The sequence below is a fragment of the Aulonocara sp. 'chitande type north' Nkhata Bay genome, linkage group LG12 (assembly GCF_057382095.1).
Source record: "Aulonocara sp. 'chitande type north' Nkhata Bay isolate Kocher_YH1m ecotype deep benthic linkage group LG12, A_spYH_male_GT1.1, whole genome shotgun sequence".
Lineage (NCBI taxonomy): Eukaryota > Metazoa > Chordata > Actinopteri > Cichliformes > Cichlidae > Aulonocara > Aulonocara sp. 'chitande type north' Nkhata Bay.
Genome location: NC_141355.1, coordinates 15,410,555 through 15,437,860, shown reverse-complemented (window position 1 = coordinate 15,437,860; position 27,306 = coordinate 15,410,555). Strand labels below are relative to the sequence as shown.

At 40.6% G+C, this 27,306-nt stretch overlaps 1 protein-coding gene across 2 annotated transcripts; it reads left to right on the top strand.

Annotated features, from left to right (window-relative positions):
• The first annotated feature begins 52 nt into the window (after positions 1-52).
• On the top strand, positions 53-27,306 carry slc33a2 (solute carrier family 33 member 2). Of its 2 annotated transcripts, none has more exons than XM_086313775.1 (6): positions 53-157; positions 653-1,477; positions 12,535-12,682; positions 18,655-18,755; positions 21,367-21,476; positions 25,250-27,306. In XM_086313775.1, the coding sequence occupies exons 2-6, from the start codon at positions 778-780 to the stop codon at positions 25,445-25,447; spliced, it is 1,257 nt and encodes a 418-aa protein (XP_086169901.1). In that variant the 5' UTR covers positions 53-157; positions 653-777; the 3' UTR covers positions 25,448-27,306. The 2 variants fall into 2 exon arrangements, with proteins under 2 accessions (XP_086169901.1, XP_086169899.1); XM_086313773.1 differs by having other exon boundaries at positions 55-192.

Here is a 27,306-nt window from a genome sequence, read left to right as displayed (position 1 = left end):
GCCGGTATATATCATTTCACGTCAAAAAAAAAAAAACAAGTTTAAATGATGGAAGAAACTATTCTTGGTTTAGCATCGCAGAAAGGGGGATTGTTTGGCCAGAATCTGGCAACCTCAAAGCTCATCCCGACTGAAAACAAGCGGAGCACCCTCTCCGGTTAGCTGGCACAGAGCTAACTAACTTTCCTTTAAGTATGCTTTAAGATTTTGCTTAGAACAGACGCTGATATTTTTCTAGTTACTTCCGGGTCAAAATAAAATTCCAAAAATAATACTGGACTTCTGATGAAATATGTTTTAAGCTAATCGCTTGAGTACGTTTAGCTTGAGAGCAAGCTAGCTTGCTAACGGTAGCCAGGCAACAAACTTAAATTGTGCACCTGTAGTGAAATGTAAACGATGCAAAGTCGTGTTTGAGTTGTGATGCAGGGTAAACGATGAACCAGATGCAATGACAACAGTACTGAACATGATTAGCACGAGTCATTGACTTTGAGGGGGCTCTCGTTAGCTGGGGCAACGTTGCTGGTAACTGAGCTGGGCAGAGAAGCAATAAAGCAGCAGTGAAGACCCAGCCTTTTAAGGCTGCCTGTATGAGCTGTGGACGTTCACTGTAACAACCTTTAATTTCACACTCTGTCTTTTATTTCAGGCCTGCGCACCTGGAACAACCAGTCCATTTGAGGGAGTCCCCTTTAATCAAAACAATGACGATGACCTGACCAATGGACCAAGCCAGTGTCTGCTCTACCACAGGGTCACGTTTGGGGATAGATCATGAATGACAAACTAGTGTTCTTGGGCCTGCTGTACTTTGTCCAGGGCATTCCCTATGGTCTCCAGTCATCGTTGCTTCCTGTATACCTGCGAGGAGCTGGGCACTCTCTCACACGCATCGGTTTTACCAAGATCCTTTACTTCCCCTGGGTACTCAAAGTCCTCTGGGCGCCTTTGGTGGACCGAGTTGGTACTAAGCGTCGCTGGCTGGTGGGAACAGTCTCTGGCCTTGCTCTAACATGCCTCTCCAGTGCTGCCCTGGCCCCAGAGGCACATATTTGGAGTGTAGCTGGAACCCTGCTGGCAATGAACACCTTGGCCTCTGTTCAGGACATTGCTGTAGATGGAGCTGCAGTGGGGTTGTTAAAAGGACGTGGGGAGCTGGGCCTTGGGAACACAGCACAAGTTGTAGGGTATAAAGCTGGGTCAGTGTTTGCCGGAGGTGGGCTGCTAGCTGTGATTGACGTGGCTGGATGGAGCTGGATGTTTATGCTGCTGACATTTGTGTATGCTGGTGTAGCCCTGTTTGTGTGGGGGGCCCCTGTGTTGGATGATGAGACTGTGAGGGGCCAGCAGGCAGACGGCAGCAAAAAGGGAGGGCAGGGAGCAGACGCTGTACGGCCGTGGAGGGTGTGGAGGAAGCTGCTGGCAGTGCCTGGCACACCTTGGACAGTTCTCTATGTGCTAACATACAAATTGGGTAAGTCTGATTATTATTCAAGCACTGGTTTAAGTTTAGGTAAAGTGATCTGTTGTGATAAATGTTCGCTTATTTTCCAGAAGAGCAATAATGCTCAGTATTTATTGTCAATGTAGTTATAGATTTGTTTTTTAATTGTTCTCTCATAGTGTATGGTTTTTTTTTCTTTTTAAAGCAGAATTTTCCTTTTTTGATATTTTCACTTATACACTTAACTGGCCACTTTATTAGGAATGCCTTGCTAGTACGGCTGCCACAAGCGATTATTTTGATAGTCGACTAGTCACCGATTATTTTTGCAATTAGTCGACTAATCAGATCATGCATCCATTGAACGTAAAACATACAGCTTATTGCACCAGCATGCATCTGCTCTTATATAAATATCATTAGCTTACAGGGCTCTAGACTAACTTTTTGCCATGGGCGTACCGGTACGCCTAACTTTTTAAAGTTAGGCGTACACAAATTTTATAATAATTTATATAATATAATGTGTTTTTCTGGATACACTGTGCTTTTTCAGCATTCAAAGATTGATGACACCGTGTCAGAGCACTGGCTATGAATTTCAGAAGGATCAGGCCTTAACTTAACAGAGAAGTTAGCAATAGTTCTTTTCCTATTACAGCTACATCCACTTCTGTCGTGCCTAGGCTGCTCACTAGGGCTGGGTATCATCACTGATTTCTATAATCCATTCGATTCTGGTTTTCAAAGTCCCGATTCGATTCAACTTAGCCCCAGACAGTCAGAAATATTATAATTCTGATCATTTATCAGTACTGACTTCATCAGAATTGTGAACATCACAGCAGATGCCTTTGTGTGAAAGTAACTGAGAATAAAACACAGAAAAACATGAAGGAGATTTTCCTGGTCTGGCTTTTTATAGCGGATAACCTTAAAAATATTCTGCAATGTTCTGCATATAAAGTTTAAATTTCTTCAGTATTGAACAACAGAAAAAATAGGCTTTCTTGTCCGAGGTCATTTAAGTGAAAAAAAGAAAAGAAAAAGACAGCAGCCGACAGCGCTGTAAACAACGGTAGACTGGTGGGTAATAAGCGAATGAATAATACAGAAAACAGAGATTGGAGACGGGAAACTGTTCTTGAAGTACAGAGAGAGAGAGAGAGAGAGCTAGCTGTGCATGGAGTGTGATTTTAATAGTCGTGGAAGCAAAACAGCAAAATTCATGACGACATTGATCAGCGTGTCGGTCTACGGGCTGCCCGAGAAAGACAAAGTTGATTCTGATGAGTCGGTCCGCTCTGTGTTTACGTCTTTGTGTGGAATCCGTGTACCTGCTCTCATTTGCTGTTTGGTTGTTGTTGAAATGGTTTTGTGAGCTTTAATCTGAGAATCTGGCATTTCTGGCCAAACACAGTTATATTTAAAAGTCTATTCAGGATTTAATGAATTGATATCGCTTTATTCAAGCTACTCACCTCCCACTCCCACCTGCACTTTCAACTGGACCACAGCCAATCAGAGAGGTCCCGCCCCTTACTATCTCTGATTGGTTTAGTCCACGATAGGGGCATAATATGTGTCTGTTGTTGACCACAGGGAAGGTTGCAGATTTCTTTATTTTTTTTTGCTACCCGAACAGTTGGTCGCACAGGTGCAACCAAATGGTTTTTTTTAGTCGCACCACTGAAAAATTTGGTCGTATTTGCAACCAAATTGGTTGCACTCTAGAGCCCTGGCTTCCAACTTGAAGTGTTTAAGGTACATGCTAACTAAAAATAAAGACAAGATGATAGTTTATTAAAGTTTAATGAAATCTGTAGATTGTTTCGGTGGAGTTTAATAAACTCAGTCTCGTCTGCTCCTTGCTATCTAAAATATAACAGGACACCGGAGTATATTCTCAAGCATCTCACACTTCTGATAATCAGTTGTCTGCTTGACGTTTATTCAGCTGTGTAAAAACTATAACTTTATTTCTCAGCCAAACCGATTTACTCAGGAACAAATAAAATACTAAAAAAAAAGCCAAACAGTAACATTTTTAAGTTATCTAAGTGACTTATATTACATGTTTAACCTGAGTAGCGAAAGACAGCAGTGGGTTTGAAAACGATTTGCTGGGAGTCCGGTGTTCTCACCGGCTCTAATGAGCCTTGAACCCCGGCTTGGTGCTGTTCCCAAACCAGGTGCAGATGTTTGCCGTCAGGACGCTCTCGATGGTGCAGGAGTAGAAGTTCTTGAGCACCTTCAGTGGCAGATGGAAGTCTCTAAGTCTTCTGAGGAAGAAGAGACGCTGACGGGCTTTCTTAACCAGGGTGTTGATGTGACAGGACCATGACAGGTCCTGAGTGATGTGGACACCCAGGTATCAGAAACTGTCCACTCTCTCCACTGGCGTGCCACTGATGATGAGGGGTTTGTAATTCCTCGCCTCCTTATACATGCAGTGCTGCCATCTTCTGTTTCAGTCCGTTATTACACTCTTAAATACTACTACTTATTCCTGCGTCTTCTGAGATCTTACAAAGCTTCAAACAACGCGTCGACTATCAAATCAGTCGTCGACGATTTTAATAGTCGACGTAATCGTTACTAGTCGACTAGTCGTGGCAGCCCTACTTGCTAGTATCAAGTTAGACCTGCTTTGGCCTTTTGGAACTGTCTTAATTCTTCATTGATCTGGTTCATTAAGCTGCTGGAAATATTCCTCAGAGATTTTGGACCATATTAACTTAGTAGCATCACACAATTGCTGCAGATTTGTCAGCTGGACATGCATGATGTGAATCTCCTGTTCTACTACATCCCAAAGGTGCTTTTTTGGACTGTAATCTGGTGACTCTGGAGGGCACTTGAGTACAAAGAACTCCTTGTCATCTTCAAGAAACCAGTGTACCAAAAAGATGAGTTCACTATGGTCATATGGGTATTGACATAGTCAGTGTCAAGGTATTTTAGCCCAGAGAAGTGCTGCTCATTGGATATTTTCCCTTTTCCGATCATTCTCCATAACTTTAGACATGATTGTTTGGAAAAAAAATCCCTGTAGATAAGCAGCTCCTGAAATACTCAGACCAGCCAGTCTGCCACCAACAACCATGACACATTCAAAGACCCTTAAATTCATTTCTTTCTGTTCACTTCAACTTCAGTAGGCTGACTCGATCATGTCTACAAGCCTAAGTTTATTGTGTTTCTGCCATATGATTGTCTGATTAGATATGTGCTAGTAAACAGTTGAACAGGTGTATCTAACAAAGTGGCCAGCGAGTCTATACTATTGCAGTGTCGGATTATTATATCAAAAAGTTTATGTATGAGTTTAGCAGTTTTCTCAGCCTTTGTATCATGTCAAAGGTAGGAAATACCTCTAACATGGTTTAACATGGTAAAAGTTGCAAGTGGCACCCGGCATGGTGGCACGGTGGTTAGCACTTTTGCCTCAGAGCAAGAAGGTCCTGAGTTTAATTCCACCATCAGGTCTTTCTGTGTGGAGTTTGCATGTTCTCCCTGTGTTTGCGTGGGTTCCTCCCACAGTCCAAAGACATGCAATTTAGCTTGATTGAAAGCTCTAAATTGCCCATAGGTGTGAATGTAAGTGCGAATGGTTGTCTGTGTCTTTGTGTCATCCCCCACCCCCGAACTTAAAAAGGATGAGAATGGATGGATGGATGGGTGCAAGTACAGAAACCCCACCCACCTGCTGCTCAACCTTCTGTTATTGATGAGAGGCCCATAAGCGCAAAGCTTAAAGGGAGGCTTGTTTAAGAGAATGGATGAATTGAGAGGCTGTACCAAGGCCCGGTATAGGATAAATAAGTATTAAACATAGAGCTGTATTTGATTATAATACCAATTTTAGAAATAAAAACACTTGATTTGTTTTTATTTCTTTTCTGTTCAGTCCAGTCTAACTTTCCAGAGGCAATAAAATGCAGAATTTTTAGAAACAAGCCCTTTTTCGTCCCAGTTTGAATTTCTGAAGTCGCTGCTGTGTTGATGTAGGGCCCAAAGATCACCACTAGATGTCTCTGGTGGTGTTTCTGTGAGTACTGCACTCACAAGCGCAGTGAAGAAGTTAGAGAAGTGATCCTTGCAAGGCATGTCCTGCGTGCACATTGGGAAATGGAGACGTTAGACAGATAAAGCAGTTGTTTTTAAAGTCACAGTGACACACATACAAAGTTGAGATGAAAATGCATTCTTAATTGAATGCACAGTTTTGAATTTGAACAAGTTTCTTCCAACAAGAAGCAAAGAAAAAGAAAAGAAAGGGAAAAAAATTAAAGTAGTTTTGAAATAGTTGAGCTTGTGTGTATGGGGGGAGAGAGAGTTGATGTGGCCAGAGTTTGGTGTTTGGTAGCAGAAGGGGATTATGTAAGGATTAGAGTGTCTTTGTGTCTGTGGCATTCAGAACCTGAAATGGAAGATGGCGCATCCTGGTGATGTGTGTTTCTGTGCGTGTGTTTACACTGTGCGTGGGTGGTGGGAATATAATTGTCTCCTCATATTTTCATAGTCTTGAGGTGTGTGTGTGTGTGTGTGTGTGTGTATACATGTACATATATGTGTGTGTGTGTATACATGTACATATATATGTGTGTGTGTGTGTGTGTGTGTGTGTGTATATGTACATATATATATATATATGTGTGTGTGTGTGTGTGTGTGTGTGTATATGTACATATATATATATATATGTGTGTGTGTGTGTGTGTGTGTGTGTGTGTGTGTGTGTGTGTGTGTGTGTGTGTCTGTTTTGGGAGAGTGTTAAGGGTGGCTCAGTAATCGGATAAGCCCCAGCAGACGATACTACTAGACAAAATATGAAGGCTGGCTGGACCCCCTAATCTGTCTCGGGAGCATCCCCCTCCACACCCCACACTCTCTCCGTTACATAGCATGCACACACACACACACACACACACACACACACACACGCCATTGGCTGATGCTAATGATAACAGCAATAAATGCCTTTGATATACATTTAAAGTCTTCTCACTTGTTAGGTTTTCATATTGGTTTGATTTAAACATCCCCCTTCTTTGCATTACAAAAAATAAATGGTTGTGTAATATTTTAGATTAGGCCTAGATGTGCCAGCATAATTGCCTATGTGAGACAGTATTGTTTTTGTTCAAGGGCTATGTGGGTATGTTTGTGTGAGACCGGTAATAATCTGCCTGTCTGAACCCCCAACTTCTCACACTCGCGCGCGCACACACACACACACACACACACACACATACGAACTTACACCCCTCTCCCTCATCTATCCCTAATGAACTCTGAGTTTGTGCTGCGTCCAACACTGTGGCCAATCATTGGCAGCCTTGTGTATGAACTGTGACCCCTGTGCCATCTGAGGCTACAGGCATGATGGGAGAACTGTCTGGGTAGAGCAATGGACGGAGGGAGCGAGGGGGAGGGAAGCAGATGGAGAAAATGGGGGAAAAAGCCAAAAAAAAAAAGAGACAAGCAATGGTGGATATGAGTTCCAAATAAGCTCAGTGTTGGACACAAACATTTTGATGTCCTGCTGTCATCCAATATTCCCATGGTGCATTTGGTCACTTTGGTTGTTAGCAAACTTCCATGAGGTTCCTTTACATCAGTTCATTAAATATCGGATAAGCTGGAATTTGATCCATAGGAAAACACATTTAGCTAAGTCACGATACTACGAGTGCACGTGGCTAAACAAAAGAGTGTTTGGACATCAATGTGGGTATAAGGCGAACTGATTTATTAGATACTATATGTATGTGAATGTGTTAAAGACACTAAAAGTCAGCTTTCTATCCTTGGAATACAGATGCTTTAGTGTGTATGAATAGATAAATATAGAGGAAGTTAAAATCTGATTGTGTGTCCATATAAGCACTTTTTGCTGTACAAGTGTGCCTGTGCCACCTTTATTTATAATAAGTAGAATTTTTAAATACTAAATAAATACATCAGAGCAGCAATTTGCAGTCCACCACTTGTCAAACAGAGGCCCTGTATGCTTGACAAGTGTGAACCCTGGTGACTTTCTCCAGGAAACAGCTCAGGTGTAAGGATGGATGGATGAACAGTAGAAGTGAAGCTTTGTTCCTGCTTTTAACTTTAGCATTTCCTGCTCAAAAAATGGCTTTGAGGATATATGAATTTAGGAAACATAATATGAGAAACTGCAGCAGTGTACTGTGATACAGCTCATTGGCACATTCAACTAATGCCTCCAGGATAACCACAAAGTTGCATCAATGCCTCAGCAATTTAAAAAATATACAAGGTTTGCAAGGAAAGAATTTAATGCAGCACTGCTGCATTAGATTTAGCTAGCAGATTTAGAGAAAAACTTGGAGAGAGAGTGGGGGTTATTTTCCAGAGGGAAAAGGAAGGCCTGCAGGAAGGGAGGCTGAAGGAGGGGATGAATTAATGAACAACCGCCACATGGCGCCCTGAGAAATGGAGAGCAAAATGGAAAGAGAAATAAACACATTTATCCATGGGTGCATGATCATTTTAGACATTTAAAGATATAAATCCTCCTTTTTACCACATGAACCACAGGTATTTATGATTGATTTGCCTTAATGAACTGAAATCAACATCAGCTGCCTTTATTAATTGACAACTATTGAGGATATTCCCCTGATTGCTTGAAATGCTTTAAAAACCTAAATGGAAACTGTGCAGCTGCCTTAAGATGGAAAGGATGTGCATAGTAATACTGCACTCAGAAAATAAACACAAGTGACAAGCATAAGCAGCCCAGTAATGTAGCAGGTTTGAGTTGGAGTGATGATGTATCGTTCAGTGTTCAGTGTTCGTGAGACCTACGGGCCATGGGGAACATCTGCATCGATCTGCAGGGACTTGTTTGTGTCAATAGCCTAATATACACAGGATTATATGTAATTGTGTTCAGAGAGGGTTCTGTTTACTCTTCTGTCCTGAGGGAACCCAAAGAGCTGAAGGTGTATGTGTGTGTGTTTATACCTATGTTTGTGTGTGTGAGTGTGTGTGTGAGAGAGTGTGTGTAGTGCTTTGCTGAGACATGTAGTATGTATGAACCTGTCTCCTTTTACCTTGCTTTCACCAGGGAGTGATAAAGGGTCACTAAATGTTGACTGTGTGTCCTCGGTGATCTCTCCTGGACCTGCTCTGCCAGCTCTTTTGTTTAAGGTGCAGCATGAATGTCAGCATTTCACCCCAATGTCCTCGTTGACCTTTTCCCCTCATCTCAAGCTTATCTGTCTGTGATCCCTATACGTATAACCAGTTATGCCCCGTCTGCTGCAAACACGCTTATACAGACAACCGAGAGGCTTAACTCTTTCCCCCATAAAGTTGACATTTGATGACCTGCCCTATATCCTTAATGACGCTTCTAGATATTTCTGTATATTTCAATAAATACGTGGTTTAATGACCAATAGTTTTCAGGTTTTTCCAAGGCTAGCCGATGCACTTCTCATGGACACACAGTCATTTTCTATAAGCAGGCCTGACATCTGACAGAAACCTCTCAGTTCAGAAGAGAGCTTCAAAGGTTATTCCTAGTAGACTTTTAAGGGGGTAAAGAGTTAAGGAAAAGTTGACCAGTTCAGTGAGAAAATCTCTGTTATGCATATTTTGGGCCCACTTGTCCTGCTTGATCTGATCACTTTTATCCTATGATGGCATGTTTTTGTCATCTGTTCTCCATCCATAGGGCACGTGGGTTCACTGAATGGTTTTGATATCTATCAGAATGATATGAGTCATCAGTGTCATCGATCAATGCCAGGTTTTGTATTTTTGTTATTCGTTTGTGCACTGGCACTTGCTAGCCACCCACCCTGATTCATACTGTGTGCCCCAAAAAACAACAGTGTTACTGCTCCTGATGAAAGAGAGGAAAAGACACACCGGGGAGCTTATTTCCCACTTCCAGCACAAAGAGAAATAACAAAGTATACCAGCAGGAGAGCTTTGTTGTCTGCTGTAATTAACAGAAGTGGACAGATATCAGCTGGACAGCTAAAACAGTATTATGTCATAACATTTGCCTGGCTCTTTTTGATTTCTTCCAACTTCTTTATGTATGTTTAAAGTAGCTCATCTGTCTGTCCTGTACTCTTCACCTACAGTTTTTCTCTCACGGCCACTCACACCAAGAGCTAAAAAGTTGAGGAGACATGATAAACTGTCATATGAATGCAATATTGATGGTAATAATTTCATGCTTTGATGAGAAAACAAAACATTCTCTTGGTTGTCAAGAGATCGTTGCTTATCCCAGAGATCATTGTCCATCTGCACCACCCTACTATAGGGCACTTTTTAAATTAGTAGAATAAACAGAGCTTCCTTCATGCTGTCACTCTTAATGTTAAATAATGCTGTCTTTCTGCTCTCTCTGTAAACACTTTTCTTTGAGCCTGCCATTCCTCCTCTGTTTCCTCTTCACTAACCTCCTAACATTGTCTCTGTTCATCTGCCCCTCCTCCTCTTCCTCTGTCTCTAGCAGTCTCCATCCCTGTCCTATCTCTCCAGTCATGTTTAACTCATATCATTTTATGTATTTTATGTATTTGCCCTTTTCACCTATTTCTTTCTTCGTCCTTTTTTTCTTTTTTTTGTATTCCTGTTTTCTCTTAGTTTTTCACCTTTTCTTTATTTCTCCCTCCTCACTTTCTTCTTCTCTTGCCATCTCTCTCCTTCAGTCTTGTTCCATTCGTTCTGATTTTCCCTCCACTCTGTTTAATCTTAGCGGATGTTTAATGAAATCCCTGCTGAAATGGACAATTGTTGCTTTGAGAATATTTATAGAAAGGAATAATCAGCCTTGTTTTGTGTGTGTGTGTGTGTGTGTGTGTGTGTGTGTGTGTGTGCGTGCCTGCATGTTACCACCCCTTCCCCCCTTTAAAGAAATAATTAGTTGAAGGCAGGACTGTGAAAGCTCTGAGCTTTGAGCTGAACAACAGACAGACAGGCACAGGAGCGCAGAACCATGGGTAAACAACTCTGGCATCATGGGTACTGCTGCTGCCAGTGTTTACTTTATTATGACTAACATGGTTATTGCTCAGTTGATGCAACTCAGAACAGTTCAGCACAGAGGATGACAGATTAAAATGTGAGTAATGCACAGACATCACCCACGGAGTGCGTGGACTGAAAGGATTTTACTGTTTTTTGTAGAAATTTGCTGCTATACCGTTTAAGTTGCACTTGACCGCTGAAAAAAATGTGCCATACTGTAATAAACAATAAATTCCTGTGTCACTGTTCATGAGTGTAATCTCTATAAGATACCAATGATCAAAACTAATATGATCTCCAGTGTTTTGGTTTTTTTCCTCACGAGGTGCATTAAAGTTCAAGGATTTTAATGTCTGCAGCATCGTTGTTACCACTCATTTACTCAGATTTTCCCTTTTCGCCACCGTTTAATTGCTTTGACTGCAGTAAAATATGGCTTGGGTTTTCTTTGTTTGTTTGGGGGGTTTTTTGTTTTGTTTTTTACAACCAGCACTCAAAAATATTTACTTTATCAGGATGTAGAAAAAGGGAAAGCATCATGTCTTTACATTTGTGTGGCGGGAACCCAAAAACATTCTGCTCTGAATCTGAATTTGCTCCTTTAAGAATTGTCAAAATTGTTCTGAATCCATTCTATAATTAGTCAAACTTTTTTAGATTTATTGTAAAAATAGTTTTGAAATAGTGAGACATTGATTAATTTTTAGTGATGCATCAGTGTAATATTATTTTTCCTTAATTATTATTATTATTTATGCACAAGTTCTGGATATCCTTTGTGAAATTTAAACTTCTGGTTTTATGTGTTGTTAGTACATGTGACTTATTCATTTCAAGTTAGCAATATAAATCAACCACTATTAAAATCTGCACATTTTATGGGGTTTCCCTCCTTTGTGTGATGTAAGAAACCTTTTTAGATTTGCTGCAGTGGCAGTTCTTGGGTCAGTTTCGCATATTTTCTGAAGCACTAAACAACAAATATTTTACAGTCAAACACTTTTGTTTTAGAAGTAATCCTTTCTGACTAAATGACCTTTCAGGACAAGCTCGAACATGGTCATTCCCATCTCTGATAACCATATGCAAATTTCCAGCAGTAAAATATGAGTGACAGAGGAGGGAGACGTGGAGAATCCACGTTTCCTTCCCCGAATTTCCGCAGGCTTGTCACACCGCTGTTTCGGCAGTGACACTCTAATTCCGCTGCTGCACTCCCTACCTAGCTCCTCGGCTTTCTCTTATTATTTTTTTCATTTCAGTCTGTTTCATCTGTCTTTTTCCCCCCCCTCGTTCTCTATTTTTGTTTGTCTCCTGGCTGACTGAGTGAGTGAGTCGTCGGTTGTGTTGTGTCGTATTTGACAGCAGTCTGGGAGCCAAGCTGTCACTCATACAGCTCCTTGGTCCCACTGTCTTTCTGAAGTCAGTCTCCATTAATATAATAATGGCGTATAGTCGGTACCACTGAATATTTTACTGTAATGTTCAGCAGAACATTACCCCCACACTCAATACCACACAGAGAAAGTCTTACTGCCTGACAGAAACTTTTTATTTTGACTGAAAGGTCTTTGTGCGGTCTGTTTCATCTGTGGAAGTTTCTGTGTTTTTGTTGTGTTTTCCTTTTTGTGCTTTAGGAAAAGTGCTAGGCCCCGTTTGATAAAGTGACTGAGGGTATTCTTTTTCTTGTCAGGCATCTATTATTGACACTTTCCAGGAATAGGCCTGGGTGCGCCACATGTTCCGCATTTGATTCTGCAGTCGTCATCCCAGGAAAACCATGTTTTATTTTTCAGTGTTGCAGGCTAAACAGTTTGATACAGCACCCTCATAATATTTGACTGTGATTGGAATAGGCATGTGTATTCAGAAAGTGTCTCTTATATTTACCGTTGGTGAAAATAGCAATGCTTAGTCAGATGTATACGGTAGATAATGCGTCTTTTACTCATTGTATCCTACAACCCCTAAACCACCACCCTGACCCTTCACCCATTTTAATTCATCATTCATTTGGACGTCTTCTTCTTGTCCACCTCTGTCTACTATCACTGTGTATGCAGGTGAGCAGGGTGCAGTAACCATGTTTCCTCTGTTCCTGTTGGATCACCACATGACTGCCAGGGAGCTCGGCTTCTGGAACGGCGTCATCGCCATGGGTTTCTCCATCTGCGGATCGTCCCTGGGAGGCCTGCTGCTCGCTCAGTTTAGGTAGCCTTCATCAGCACCATCATTTATCACTGGTTTCACCATGGCCTTTCTGTGGCAGAAATATTTTGTGACTCTTTTAAGTGGTCTCACTTTGCAAAACCCTTCAATTTAAGCGGCGTCTTTGGGGGGTGTTTGCCCTTGAAAAATGTGTAAAATGCCTGTGAAAAACTTTAAATTGCATGTTACTAACTCCACATTCTTCATGAAACTGTGTAATAGTCACCTGGGCTTGAAACTAAGATATTTAATCATGAACTAACCTGGCAGGTAGGTTTCTTCAGTTAATCGATTATTTAATATCAAGTGCTAAAGAGTACTGAAAAAAGTCCATCACCATCAATCCAAGAAGACATTGCAAAATCACTTTCTTATAGGTCTATCCATTTCTGTTATATAGTACTGTGCACTTTTTAAAGTGGTCTTGAACAATAGTTCTTTGGGTTTTCTGAAGGTCTATAAAATGTTTCTTGGGACATTGACTGCTTTGTCATTCATTTTCGGTCTCGTCCTTGAACCTGACCATTTTCAGAGTATGTTGTTGGGGTTTCTTATTTTTGTTTAGTTGTTTTTTGTTAAGCCACATAACACTGTCCCCTGAATCATTCATACATAAAAAAGACTCCTTACTCAAGAGATGAACCTGTAATTTTTCTATACATAACAGACAACTGTAGCAAAGAACCAATTTTAAATTGTAGCTTTAGGTACTTTGTTACAAGCAGGCTGTACCAAAAACACATAATTTTTACCCATTTCTTTCTTTGAATCCAAGAATAAACTGCAGAGATAATAGTTTGATAGGCACCAACAAGGCTATTCTGTTGTTTCAAAAATTGGAGGTGAAGATTTGATTTACTCTCTAAACAAAAATCTTAAACTATTACTAATGTAGTCAGAAAATACACAAAAACCACTGTAGATTCAAGTTTAAATTGCATAAAAGAGTTTATTGAAAAGCAGTTCCAATAAACCCAAAGCTCAGACAAAAAAGAGACAAAAATGCCCTGGGGGATGCAAACAGTAGACAAACAAAATCAAACCCTATTAAAGACAGACACACCGGGCGGTAGGAGGGGGGGTCTTAATTTATAGAGAATGGCCTACTGTGCCCTCCCCCTCCTGCCTCCATTCTAGCAGGTATTCAGCTCTAATAAAATGGTACTCTCTCGTTTGTAGTTTATTACTTTTAGCTAGGTCAGACTTCAACGTCATACTATTTGTCAAAACATTCCCCTTTGAAGAACCCATTCCCTTTTGATGTAGCCATGTGTTCTCATGATCACCATCCGATGAGCCCAGGTGTTAGTCTTGTTGGATGGGTTTCACATCTGGTGTCCAAGCATAACGCACACACAAAACAATCACCTCTTTAGTGCAGATACTTGAGCACAACATGTCGCTAACTTGTGCTCTGAACACTATGCATGTTGTGAGAGTACAGTACTGGGCCATTATATGGAAACTAAAGTAAAGTGTCCTATAGTGCTAATCTTTTATAATACTCCAGTATTTATTGTAAATTTATAATGACTTTGAGTATTTCCAGTGTTAATTACTTTTTAGTGTTTACTTCAGTAAAACTGAGACAAAATAATAGTCCAGTAAACACACTGATTAACTAAGGATGGTGAAATAAACAGTAGTAATACTTTTCACAGTATGCAGTGTTGCATAGGCCAGAGTGGTTTCATAATGTGAAATATCAAACAATTCTCAAAGAGCTATTAGCCTTAAAAATTGTGCTTTGTGTGTATGTAGTGAGTCCTTAAAAATTTGAGGAAACTGGTGAAAAAGTTCACTTCACTTGTTTCACCTACTGTTCACTGAAGCTTTATCAGAAAGGGTCTAAGTGGAAGAGTGGCTGTCAAGAAATTACTTACCCACCATTATTTTCGTCTGTGATTTTGTGTGCACTGACTGTCTCCTTTACTTCTCTATCTCATGTTTTAAGCCTCGTATCACTCTTTATATGGTTTGCAGTAATTTAAGTAAACACTGCCTTGTTTGAGAGCATGGGAACCCTCTCTCTGGAGCGTGGACATGAGCAGCAAATCCATCAGACAAACACTGATGTGTGCAAAGACACAATGCAAACACACACACAAGGACCCCTCAAGTTTGACACAATATCCACCTAGTTTTTTTAATTGTCACCTTTACAGACAGGTATAAGATGCTAGACTTTCTGCTACAGGTGACAGACAGGTACCTGTTAGAACATTCAATTGTAAATTACAACAGTTTGAGATGAATAAACATTGTCAGGGGTGGGATTACATCAGGGATCTGCTCTTAGCCCTTACTTGTTTCCAATAGTGATGAATAGGTTAACAGAGGAGTCAGGAAGGAAGACTGTGCGCTATGGTCTTTATAGATGGTAATGGTGATCTGTAGTTAGAGTAGGGAAGAGGTGGAAGATAGACTTCAGAGGTAAAAGTATGCTCTGGAGAAAAGAAGAATGAAAGTCAGAAGCAAGACAGAATGCTTATGGAATGGAGAAGGGTAGTAAAGGAGTTTGAATACCTGGAATCAACCGTCCAAAGCAATGGACAATAGTTCACAAGAGAGGTAAAGAAGAGAGTGCAGGAAAGGTGGGGTGGGTGGAGACGAGTGTTAGTGGTGATGTATGACAGAAGGAAAGTGGCAAGTGAAGGTTTGCAAGATGTTAGCAAGACCATCTATGATGTATGGATTGGAGATGGTGACACTAACAAAAAGAAAGGTGGTAGAGTTGAAGATACTCAGCTTTTCACCGGGAGTGACCAGAATGGATAGGATTAGAAACAAGTACATCAGAGGGACAGCTTAGATGCAGTTTGGAGACAAAAAGGGGCAAGATGGTTTAGGCATGTATAGAGTACAGATACTGGATAAGATTAAGTTGCCTGGCAGGAGGAAAAGAGGAAGACCACAGAGAAGATTTGTGGCTGTGGTGAAGGAGGACATGTGGAGGGTTGGTGTGACAGAAGAGGATGCTAGGAATGGGGTGAGATCAGGTGAGATGGAGGAAGATGATCCACTCTGGTGACTCTTGAAGGGAGGAGCCAAAAAAGTAATCTATAAAACTTTTTAAAGATTCGTAAAGTTATGAGATTTGTTAATTACTGTTTATACCAAAAACCTTTTCAGGAAAAAAAACAAAACCTGTCAATCTTACAATAATAAAAAAAGACAAATTTCCATAGACTCTGGTGTATTTGAATAAACATCTTTTGTGTTAATAATATGATTTTTAAACATTTTCCATGTTAAATACAGATGACATAAAATTGTGCCATTTGCACCTGACCACAGTTATGTAAGATTATTCGATCTGCCTATAGAATCACTTTGTAGGACGGCCCTGCCTATGGCCATTGTGATGCGATGGGAACTGTGACTAACAACAATACCTGGACAGAGGATATTATGTTAGTTCCCACTCCATGCAGTGATGTAGTCTTAATATAAATCCTTATTCTTGCTATTAATTCACATCTTTGCTGATTAGAACATTCTGCACCTATGTGCATAAAGTAATTAGCATATGTTAGATGTACATGGTATAATGACGAGCTAATGGATAAGCAAAGTCTCTGTTGCCCTGTTTTGTTATCTGCGTCAGTGCTGTATGAGTGTGTTTGCTTGCCTGTTTGTTGACATGTATCAGTTGCCATGTGCTCTCTCTTATGTCAGTCTGTTTGTCCTTTTTCTTCCACTTGGATTCCAGGCTTTCTCCACTTGTCAGGTGACACTAGCAAACACAAAGAAAGCCTCCAAAGGCAAAAATTTCTTTTTTTTTAGGGAGAGTGCTTTCAAAAGATGTCATTGTCATACTTTGGCTTTTGATCTTTCACTCTCCCTCTCCATTTCACACCTATGTAACTTGTAAAGGCGGTAAAATCTTCACACCCTCACAACACAGAGAATACTCTCTAAATGTGTTATTTTGCACAAGATAGACAGATTTAGCCTGGAAATTATACCTTTAAATTTGTACAAGCCATCAATTTCATTACCAATCTTTTTTTCATTTTGCAAGGTTTTGCACTGACCCAAAATATACTTAGTAAGTATTCTTGGTGATGTTTTAGGTTTAAAACCATTGTACAATAAAATTCAAAGACTGTACATTGGGAAATAAATCACTGGCTTCATCCAGTCTCAAACTGTCTTCCCCTGAAATGTATAGTAGTAATTTATTTGAACTGTGTGTAAAGCTCTGGGTTTGAGCGTGGGGGTTGCACATTCTCCCTGTCCCTGTGTGGGTTCTTTGCAGGTACTGTGGTTCTAGTTTTGTCTCATCCGACCAAAGGATGGCCTCCAGTCTGCATAATCTTTTTCCGGGTTGTCCTTGACATGCTTCACTCTGGCTTGAAAGTGTGTCTTCTGCAAAAGTGATGTTTTTACTGGATTCTCACAGTCCATTCCTGTACAGGTGGAGTGAATATTTCATATAATCATCTCCTGTTTTGTGAGAATCAAGAATTCTTTTTCTCAAGTATGAACTGTTTTTCTTTTATTTTTGGTATGATGCTTTCTCATGTGACCGCTGAAGATAACCCCTTAGTTTTAACTTGATTTTACAAGCTGTGAGAATTAAAAAGTGAAATCACATCATTGCACAGCAGTGGTTTGTGCCTGTGGGTCTGTTATGACAAATGTGTAGTAGATTCAGTGTTAAAACTAGTTTCTGATTGTACGTACACTCAGCTCCTCCACTTGGTTACTACTTCTCATCACCTGCACGTACACACACATACGCACACACAGAAAGGGCTGTTAGTTAGGCTGGGCTGTTGTTCCTCCTCTAAAAGCTCCGTTGGAAGGTATATCCTCACTACCATCAGAAACGGCTGAGTGGTCAGTGAGTGACCCCCTTTACAACTGCCCCTGGCAACCTGAGAACGTAGTTATTCTTATCTGGGCCTGGCCCGTGTGAGGTGGCAGCCAGGGAGGTTTCTTTTTCTCACACACACACATCCCTCAGCATCTCTTGAGAGCGCGCGATATGAAAGGCTGTCATTGAGAAGGGAGGCAAAGGAGCAACAGAGAGAAGAATGTCTTTAGCATGTGAATGATGCAGGATTGGTTTTCCAGTAGAGAGGTAAGGAAACGCTGGGTGCAGGGGGAAGAGAGAGCCAGATAAAGATACAGGGAAGAGTGAAAGAAGAAAGAGGGGGGTCTTGAACAGAAATAAAAATACATTTAAATTAAAAGAGTTTATGGCATCAACTTGGGTTTTAGGTTTTGAGATGTTTTGAAACGCACAGGTTTTAATCCATTAATCATGTAATCAAATAACTTATCAATATAGTCGATAGCTCCGCTGGAAAATATAATCACGACAGCCCTGGTACAGATCTATTTGGGAACCATTATTTCTCCTCGTTTCCGGTCACATTTATACTGGCAGACATGTTTAAAGAGTCTGTCTGAATATGAAAGATAAATTCAGATTTTCTTACCTAACTAAATCAGATAACCTGTTTTGTGTGTCCCTTTCTTTCTCACAACCTTTTTTTAAAACACATAAATAATTACATGCAAAAAAACCCCATAAACAAACACACACAGTCCCTTGAGTGGCAGGTATCCTCTGAGTGATTGGCATTGTTAATCCCTGATGTCACACAACAGTGTGAGTGCGTGTGTGTGTTTTTATGTATGTTAACAGTGATTAATTATCTTTCTCATGCTGGGGATCTCCTTAGGTTATTGATTACGTCATGAACCAGACCCACAGGGGGATGATTTTCTTGCACTAACAGGGAATCAATTAGTGTCTGGGGACTTGTTTACTTATGCACGTGCACGTATGTAACTGTGTGCGCGCGTGCGTCTGTGAAATGCGAAGAAACAAACAAAGTGTCTCTAAATTTAATGATATTAGCTTGGAGTGGCTTTCATCAGGTATCACACTGCTCATCAATACACTTAAAAGTTAGTTAACAGCTCTTTGATGATCTTCTTGTTTGCTGGTTTTTCCTCAGCATCGGGGCCCTGATGCGGCGCGTGTTTGTGTTGCGAACAATCAGCATGGTCTTCCAGAGTTCTCTGCTCACTGTCCTCGAACCATCACCGCTCATGAAAGGTGAGAAGCAAACCCACAATAAGACAATGGTCACAAAGTAAATGATTTCAAAATATTTTAACAAATGCTACAATTCTGGATTATTTAGTCCGGTTTATGTTTGGTGCTCTGATGTAAATATGACAGAAGCGGGCAATGAAAACAAAGAGCTACATGTTTGGTCATCATGTCAATGAGCATATATGCAGTAATCAAATAAACAAGTGTTAATACTCACTGACCCGTATTAACCTAGAATCTTTATATTCTTTGTTTTAAAAATTGTGAATGGCAGTGAATAATATCACACACACACCAAACACAGTGAAGCTACAAAGCCTAACAGTGGCCACAGTTACAGTTTTATCAGCAGGGAATGAAGTCAGCAAAAATAATGCTGTTCAGTGCTTATGGCAGGCTCAGCAAGACACAAGCAATGATAGTCCCCAGGTTTACTGCAATGCTATTGTTTTATGGTATTTCTGCTAGTGCATTTAGGTTCTGGATATGTGTAAAATGAGTGTTAGTTCTGTGGTTAAGCAGCTGATATTTATTTATTTATTTGTTTCTTTGTTTGTTTATAGTGACAGTGACAGGAAAGTAACTTGATATTGAGGTTAAGTAAGACTTCGGTAGCAGGGTTTTACATTAGACATTTGTTGTGACAGGATAAGATGTAAATCTTTCAGTAGATTCATTCAGATTTAATGCATTTCCATGTGCACTTGAAGCTGACCTGTAGTCATTGGCCTAACACGTCATCGCTCCAGTCGGATATATAACAAGAGACGTTTAGAAGTAGGGCTTCCAAAACCTTCTTCTTTAAACTGGCAATTTGTATAGTGTGTGGTAGGAGTGACAGGTGGGTCTGAAGTGAGGGGTGCGATTACATCAGGGATGGGCCCTGAACCCCTTCTTGTTTCCAGTGGTGATGGACAGGCTAACAGATGAAGTTAGCTGGAGCCTATGGAGAGACTGTGATGTCTCCAAATAACATTGTGCTCTGTAGTGAAAGTAGAGAGCTGATGGATGAGAGCCTGGTTAGGTGGAAGTGTGCTCTGAAGAGAACAGAAGTGAAAGTCAGCAAAAGTAAGACAGAATACATGTGTATGAATGAGAGAGAGAGACAGGTATAATGATTTTAAATATCTCAAGTCAACCCTCCAAAGCAACAGACGGTATAGAAGAAAGGTGAACAAGAGGGTGCAGGCAGGTTGGAGTGGATGGGGGAAAGTGTCAGGGGTGATTTGTGACAGGTGAGGGCAGCAAGAGGGAAAGGAAAGGCTTGCAACTTGGTAGTGAGTCCTTTTATGATGTGTAGTTTGGAGATGGCGGCCCTGACAGAAAGACAGGTGCCAGGTGCTTAGTGACCAGGATGGACAAGATTAGAAATGAGGATATCAGAGAGACAAGGGTGAGATGGTTTTGGCATGTGCAGAGGAGGGATAGTGGGATTATTGGACAAAGGATGCTGAACATGAAGCTGCCAGGCGGGAAGAAAAGAGGAAGATTCGTGATGTAGTCAAGGAGGACATGCAGAGTGTTGGAGTGACGGAAAAGAATGCAAGGGGTTAGATGGAGGCGAACAATCCTATTGGGATCCCTTAATGGGAGCAACTAAAATAGGAAGATTGGGGAAAAGAGAGTTGTTGAAATCATGAATGACTACAATATAAAATGTTTGAGATTTTGAACACTTTTTGTGTCAGCTGTATGACAAGTGAAGAACCCTTAGAAGGAAAAGTGGGTCAAGTTTGAAAGGTCAAACTTTGGATGTAAAGCCTGGTACTAATGTCACTGGCAGTTTCAAATGCTGTTAGACCTTGTGTTAACCAGTGGCCTATAGTTCAAGCGTTCAGTCTTAATGCATGACGTGGAGAACGTCTGTAGGAGAGGTCTCCCTCCAGACAGTTATTCATTTATTAATGTCTGAATGACACATCTGATTGCGCTGAACAGCCAGTCGGGATTCACATTCACACCATTCATCTCCTCCTGAGCCCGTCTCTTACCCTATCAAGCTTCTCCAACTCAAAGTAGAGGCATCTCCCGCCTCCATTTTAAACCCAGAACAAAGATTTCAGGAAAACTTGACTAAAAACCCTCAAAACAGAAAAAAAACATTCAGTTTCAGATTTTTCAATATTACATGATAACCCTCCGCTTCCCGTTCTTCCAGTCTGATCAGTCGGTGTATCTTTTTGACTCCACCAGTCTTATGTCGCTGACTGAAGAGTCTTGCTCGGCAAAAACTCTGGCGGCTTGAGTGAATAATTCAGTGTTAGTGGGAGCAGAGACAGATAGGCTCTGTGGTTCCTCTGTTTCCCCACTAACACTGCTCTGCCACTTCCCCTCAGAGGATACACTACATGTGTTTTGGGGACTGGGACTGAGGGGGGGGAGCTGCACTTCAGCAGATTACCGTTTCTCGCTGCTTTGTCTCTCTGCTTTCACTTTAACATAGAATTGTAAAGTGAGTAGTGTAGCAGAGAAAACAACGTGTAAAGCTGCAAGCTTTCTGCCTGCTTTCAGAAAAGGAACTGCTGGGTTTTCTGTTGTCTTATTGTAGTTAGACTCAGATGCGTCAAGGCTGGTTTTGATCCATTTTACTTGCGTGTGTGTGCTTTCTCAGGTATGGCAGTCTTGAGCATGAGTGTTCAACACTTCCTGGGTGGTCTCATCACCACGCTCACCTTCACTACCATGATGCATTGCACTCAGAGGGCCGAGGAAAGCATTCAGGTAAAAAGGAGTTCTGTCCATTCCCGCCAACAAGCTCATTAACTAGCCCAGGGCTGCTTTCATGTACAAGTTTTGCTCTGTTGTCATCATCTTTTTTAATGTTTATTGCGTTGTGCTTTACTGTTAGGTCTCCTGTGGCTCAACAAGCCAACAATACAGTCTTTTCATTGTTTTCACCCTCTGTCTTTCTCTCTCTCCCCCCCCCCCCCCCCCCCCCCCCCCCCCCCCAACCACCTCTGTTTAGGTTAAATTATGTAATGTTAGCTCATTTCCTTTGGTTGTCAAAGTGATGCTGGAGAGGGAAATCTTTCAGCATTAAGTGCCATACCTTTTGTCACCTGTACCTGTCAGTTTTCATCAGCTGTTTCCACCTGGAAAATGTCAAGTTTCAGCAGCCCCAGTTTCCTTGCATTGCTGGCCCCCTTGCTGACATTGTCCCTCCTACTGCCTGTCTCTTTGTCATTCTCTAGTCTTCTAAACGCTCTCTTTTCCAACTCTGAATTTTTTCCTCTCCTTGCTCATTTTCTCCTCTTTGACATAACTCCTTTTGTCCCCGTCGTATCTGGGCCAGCGTTGCCTGGAGGTGATCGTTTTTCACACAGCCATTCAGACGTCACTCAGTCAATCTCTGAAGGTGACAAATTATCATTTAAATTGCTGTCAGTCCTAAAGTGAAAAAGAAAGATGAAGGGGAAAAAAATCACAAGCTGAAGCACAGACACCAGGATCCAGTTATGAAATTTAACTTAATGAACGGAGAGAGAACAAGTACAGCATTTCACAAGGAGAGCAGAGGTTAATCTGAGAGATTCTCATGACACAGACTGGCTGTTTTTCTTTGTAGTGTCGGTGTGGGATTTTGGTCTGTGTGTACATACATGAGAGGAGAGCATTAGCTCACCTGCGCTTGGTGTGTAAATGTGTGCGTTACTGAAGGTAGTGCTATCCAGTAACAGAAAACTGATACTGTGAGTGCTTGTTAACGATCCCCAGGAGAAAGAAACCGAATCCGTTAAACAAGTTGCTCAGAATAAAGGCACTTCACTTAACTGTGGTTACACAGGCTCTCAGAGCGCTCTACCTCAGCCTGCAGACCACAGACCCCACTCACCACTCATCAGATTCTGATATGATTTTCAGTCTTTGTTTTTTTCCAGTGAGAAATGCCCTCAGCTGATTTAGTGAGCATGGTCCATTCTCCAAAATCTAAAAAAAAAGTCATAAATAAGAAAAGAAAAGACGGTAGTGAACTGCAGAGTAGAGTAGGGCGATATGGCCAAAAATATTTATCACGATATATATTTGAAAATTTGCGATAACGATATAACTGACGATATAATTGATGCGAGACAAAATACAACTCCACAACATTACTAGCGCAAAAAGACAACCTTCCATTTATTTTCACTTAAACAAGAAGCTGGTTTTTATGTACATTAAAGCTTTATAAAAATGTAACAGTGCAAATGCAAATTCCTTGCTGAAAGTTTAACCAAAAGGCATTTCCAGTAGAAATGGGCTGACATATCCTGAGCATAACCATGTATAATATCCACTGAAGTTAAAAAGAGGTGCTTTGCAACATTAAACTGCAGTGTGCAGTACGCATTTTTCGGACCATAAGGTGCACGGGATTATAACGCACATTAAGCGAATCAAAGCAGTCAGATAAATCAAACTTTATTAAACTCATTCTTCTTGCTTCCTCCACTTCTGTACCATTGATTCATTAATGTTGAATTCTTTGGCAACCGCTCTATTCCCATGTTGTTGCAGTATAACTAACCTCGTATTGTGGATGGATTATCTCAGTTGTTCTCCTGACTGAAGTTTGGTCCGTTTACAGCATCCTGCCATGCGATTGCATTTGTCTCTAACTATGAGGAACCTTCACGTTAACTTTTATAAGTGGAAAAGTGTTAGTGTTCGTCCTCCAGCTTCACTGTTTATGTTATGCTAACATAGCTGTGTCGCTAGCGATCACGTAGCACATCATTATATACCAGCTAGCCCAACTTCAGTAACCCTACAAACGTCACTGCTGTTTAGTTTCCTGTCTTCATTTATGTTGGAAGTGAAAGCAGAGCTGTACGTTTGAATTTTTTCAGAAATCAGTCAGAACATGCAATATCATGCTTAGGTAACTAGCGAAACTAGCGAGCTAACTTCCGCTAGCTTCTGCTAACTTCTAACTCCATTAAATGTAATAAATTTTGTTTTCATGGATGCCTGGAAGTTAAACTTCATAGTTACACCTGGTAAAGCAGCAATGCTGATCGTTTTATTAAAGATGAAAGAATTTAGACAGTTTTTAACTCTCAGTGATGCTGCAGTGTTCGTTTGACCTGAAACATACGGAGTTTAGGACCCAGATTACTCCCAGATTTAAGAGCATCTTAGTCCGACATATACGACAATAACGACGGCCGCTTGCATGTTCTGCAAAAAAATGTGCTTTGTCGTGTATCTGACGGACAAACACCAAACCAGTTCCACATCACTGAAGTTGCACCATTTTTACAAACCAATTCTGGTTCATCTGTTTCACTCAACAATCTGCCATGTGTGTATGAAAACAAAGGCACTGCGCATGCGCGTTTTACTCATATTCTGTCGCGATATTTCATTTTCCTATCATTGCCTAACATTATACCGGTATTACCGTGAACGGTATAATATGGCCCAGCCCTACTGCAGAGAATATTAAATGTTTTTGCTTTAACAAAAAACAGAAATCAAAGTGATCCCAGTTAAGGGTTAATCTGCTGATAAATTATTGGACTAACTGTCATGGCTCTGTTCCTACAGTAATACAAATAATTTGCAGGAAACACTTAGTCACTTAGTAAGAAACACTTACGAGTATTTCTTGCAGCACGGGACATTTAAGGGATTGTAATGTTACCCTTGTTTATCTCGTTGACAGTGTGCAAACAAAAGCACAATTCTGAACCCGACAAAGTTGTAAAAACGTCCTATAAAGTTAAGTGTGGTATCTTTTTCCTCTTGTAACACAAAAACTAATTTGTAGATAAAATATTTCTTTGTCAGATAAGATAAGATTTCTTTATTAGCCCCAGAGTTGGGAAATTCACAATTAACAGTGCAGGCTTCTTGTAAATGTATTCTGATTATAGGACTCGAAGCATTTGTTCTAATGAATTCTGCTTTTCTTAATTTTAATTAATGTGCTCAGGTAATGGTCTAGGTGTCACTAGAGTTCCATGTTTGTCAGAGCTACCTGCTGCTCTTGGGCAGAGGGAGGAGGCTTGGGGAGATTAGGTAATCTTTTTCCTTCTTGTTCTCCCTCTCTCACTCCGCTCTTGAAAGCCTAAGGCTGAGATCAGATAGCCTGCTTCACTTGGCCTTTTTCCATCATCTCAGGCCATGATCTCACGCCTTCTCTTCCAGTATTCCAGCATTTTGGATTTTTCTCTTCTTTTGCAGTTTGTTTTTCCCAGAAGTTTTCAGATCAAATCTCTCGCCCTGTTTCTCCCTGTAGTGGTTAATTGTGTTAACCATGTTAATGCCTAAGAGACAGAAGGTGATAAGCTGTGCTGGTGGATAGGATGAAGTCTCACGTTGTTGTTGTTTTTTTTTGTAACTGTGTTGCACTCTACTCCCAATACTGCTATCTCTTTTTACTCACAATGTGTCTTTCTTTCCCAAACTCTCCATTTCCCCTTCTCTCCTCTCACTTCCTTCTACTTTACCTTCCCCTTTTAATCTCTTTTCCCCTCATCCTACCTCTCGGCTGCCAATTCTCCCTGTAGGCGACCCACTACAGTTTCTTGGCTACTCTCGAGGTGCTGGGGAAGCTGATGTTCAGCGCTCTGGCCGGAGGCTTGGTGGATTGGTTTGGTTTCCAAGTTGCCTTCCTCTTCTTCCTCACCCTCTCTGCCGGAACGGCCCTGCACGTGTGGACAGCTACCTTCACCGGTGCTCTTAGGGAACACCAGCAGCCCAAATGAGATCAGGGTGAAACATCCTGGCTTAGGTTCTGAAACAGTGGTGAAATAATTTGAGTATTTGGACTCATTAAAAAGCTCTTGAATCCTGTTAAATGTAACTCACATGACTTCAGAAACTCATTTCAGTTTACGAGATCTTGAATAAGTTTATCTCAGCCATTTTTAATGGAAAATCAGCCATGCTATTTAAGTACTCTGTCACAGAGTTTTTTTTCTTGTTGAGTGTTTTCTTAATTGCACATCATGTCCCTGGCAGATTTGCGATATTTTATTTTTGCATATATAAAGTCTTAAAAATACTGGAGTACGGCGAGGCTTGCAGATACTGGGTAGGTAAGGATTAGTGTGTAGAGTTTTCTGAAGGGAGGATGATGAGGTGTGGATAATGTTGGGCAGTTTGGAGTCTAAAAGAATCACTTGGAATCAAAGGGAAAAAAAATCAAAGCCTTTTATAAAATCATCTGAGCTATTTTAATATTGTCATAAGACAGCAATAAGAGCTGTAGCCAAAAGCAATATTGCTTCTTTGTTATGCTTGTTCGGTCATAATGAACTGTATGTAAATTTGTTAATCATTCTCCTGGGTTGTATGGTTTACAGCTGTAAATGGAAAAAAAAATTGCTACCTCGTATCAACGCTGTATGGTACGATGCACAGGAGGCAAATACAGAGTAGCCAGACTGAGTAGAGCGGCAACACATACAACATGCTATCTAACAATTAACCAATGTAGAGTCATATTTACTGGGACTTTCTCATTAAAAAAAAAAAAGAATTAAGAATTACAGATTTAGTATTTACAGTCAGGGTCGTATATTATGGGGAAATAATGAGGACCATACAGCTCATGTAGCCCAGGAACGTGGATAAACTGTTTGTTACATGGCTGTAATACCCAAACACTTAATATTTTATCGTTTATTTATCCTAAAACTTGGGAAAATACTGTGTCACAGCAGCCAAAACATTAAGCACAACATAGCTTAAATAAAGTAGAATAGCTCTGTGAATAGCACAGTAAGGTAAAATGTTAAATTAAAGCTGAAAGTCTAAATTCAAATCCAATCTGTACTGCTTCGTTAAAAAAAAAAATCCATTTGTGGACTTTTAGAGTAAAACTGCAAACAAACAACAAAGGGCGTCTCTGTCCAAACACAAGCCGACTGGACTGGACCTGACTGTATTCTGTTTCATTTCTTTGCAGAGTACAATACTCCTTAATACTTCTTTTCTTTTGTTACCAAATACATTCATCCTTCACTTGGCTTCTTGTAGGAAACCTCAGCCTTACACACTGCATGGTGCCATCTCGTCTCACCTTTGAATCGAACTTGTTATTAAAGAAAACTTGAATGACCAACATCACTGGGAAACTGCAGTTCTTGACAACATTGTACTTTTTTTGTGTTTTTTCATGTTAAAAAAATATCAAATGCACAATATTACACGCTCTATATGCTGTAACTCTTTATGGTACTGTATCCTATAGAAAATAATTTTCTCCAGTTATAATATACGAATGAAACAGCAATGTAGAATGTTTTTCTTACAAGGCTCGGTGAGAATAAAAGTAAAATCCTTCACATAGCTGAATGTAATAATAGAAATTAAGTCTTAAAATTCATTGTTGGACAACGATGGACTGGTTTTAAATAAAGGCAGTAACCTCAGCACGTTTATCTAAATAAAAAAAGACTGCTTTCACTCACATGGCACATAAAGGGATGCCATAGCACATCTGTACTCTTTTATCCATGTAGCCAGGTCCGATGACTTGTGGTACGTATAAGCAAAGCATATCTCTTGTCTCTCAGCTACTGTGTTGCCTGAGATTTGCACAAAAATAAAGCTGCTGAGT

Coding starts and splice junctions, on each gene's coding strand:
- slc33a2 (XM_086313775.1), top strand. CDS start 778: ATGAATGACAAACTAGTGTTCTTGGGCCTGCTGTACTTTGTCCAGGGC. Junction 18,756..21,366: donor ACCATCACCGCTCATGAAAG/GTGAGAAGCAAA, acceptor GTGCTTTCTCAG/GTATGGCAGTCTTGAGCATG. Junction 21,477..25,249: donor GGGCCGAGGAAAGCATTCAG/GTAAAAAGGAGT, acceptor TTCTCCCTGTAG/GCGACCCACTACAGTTTCTT.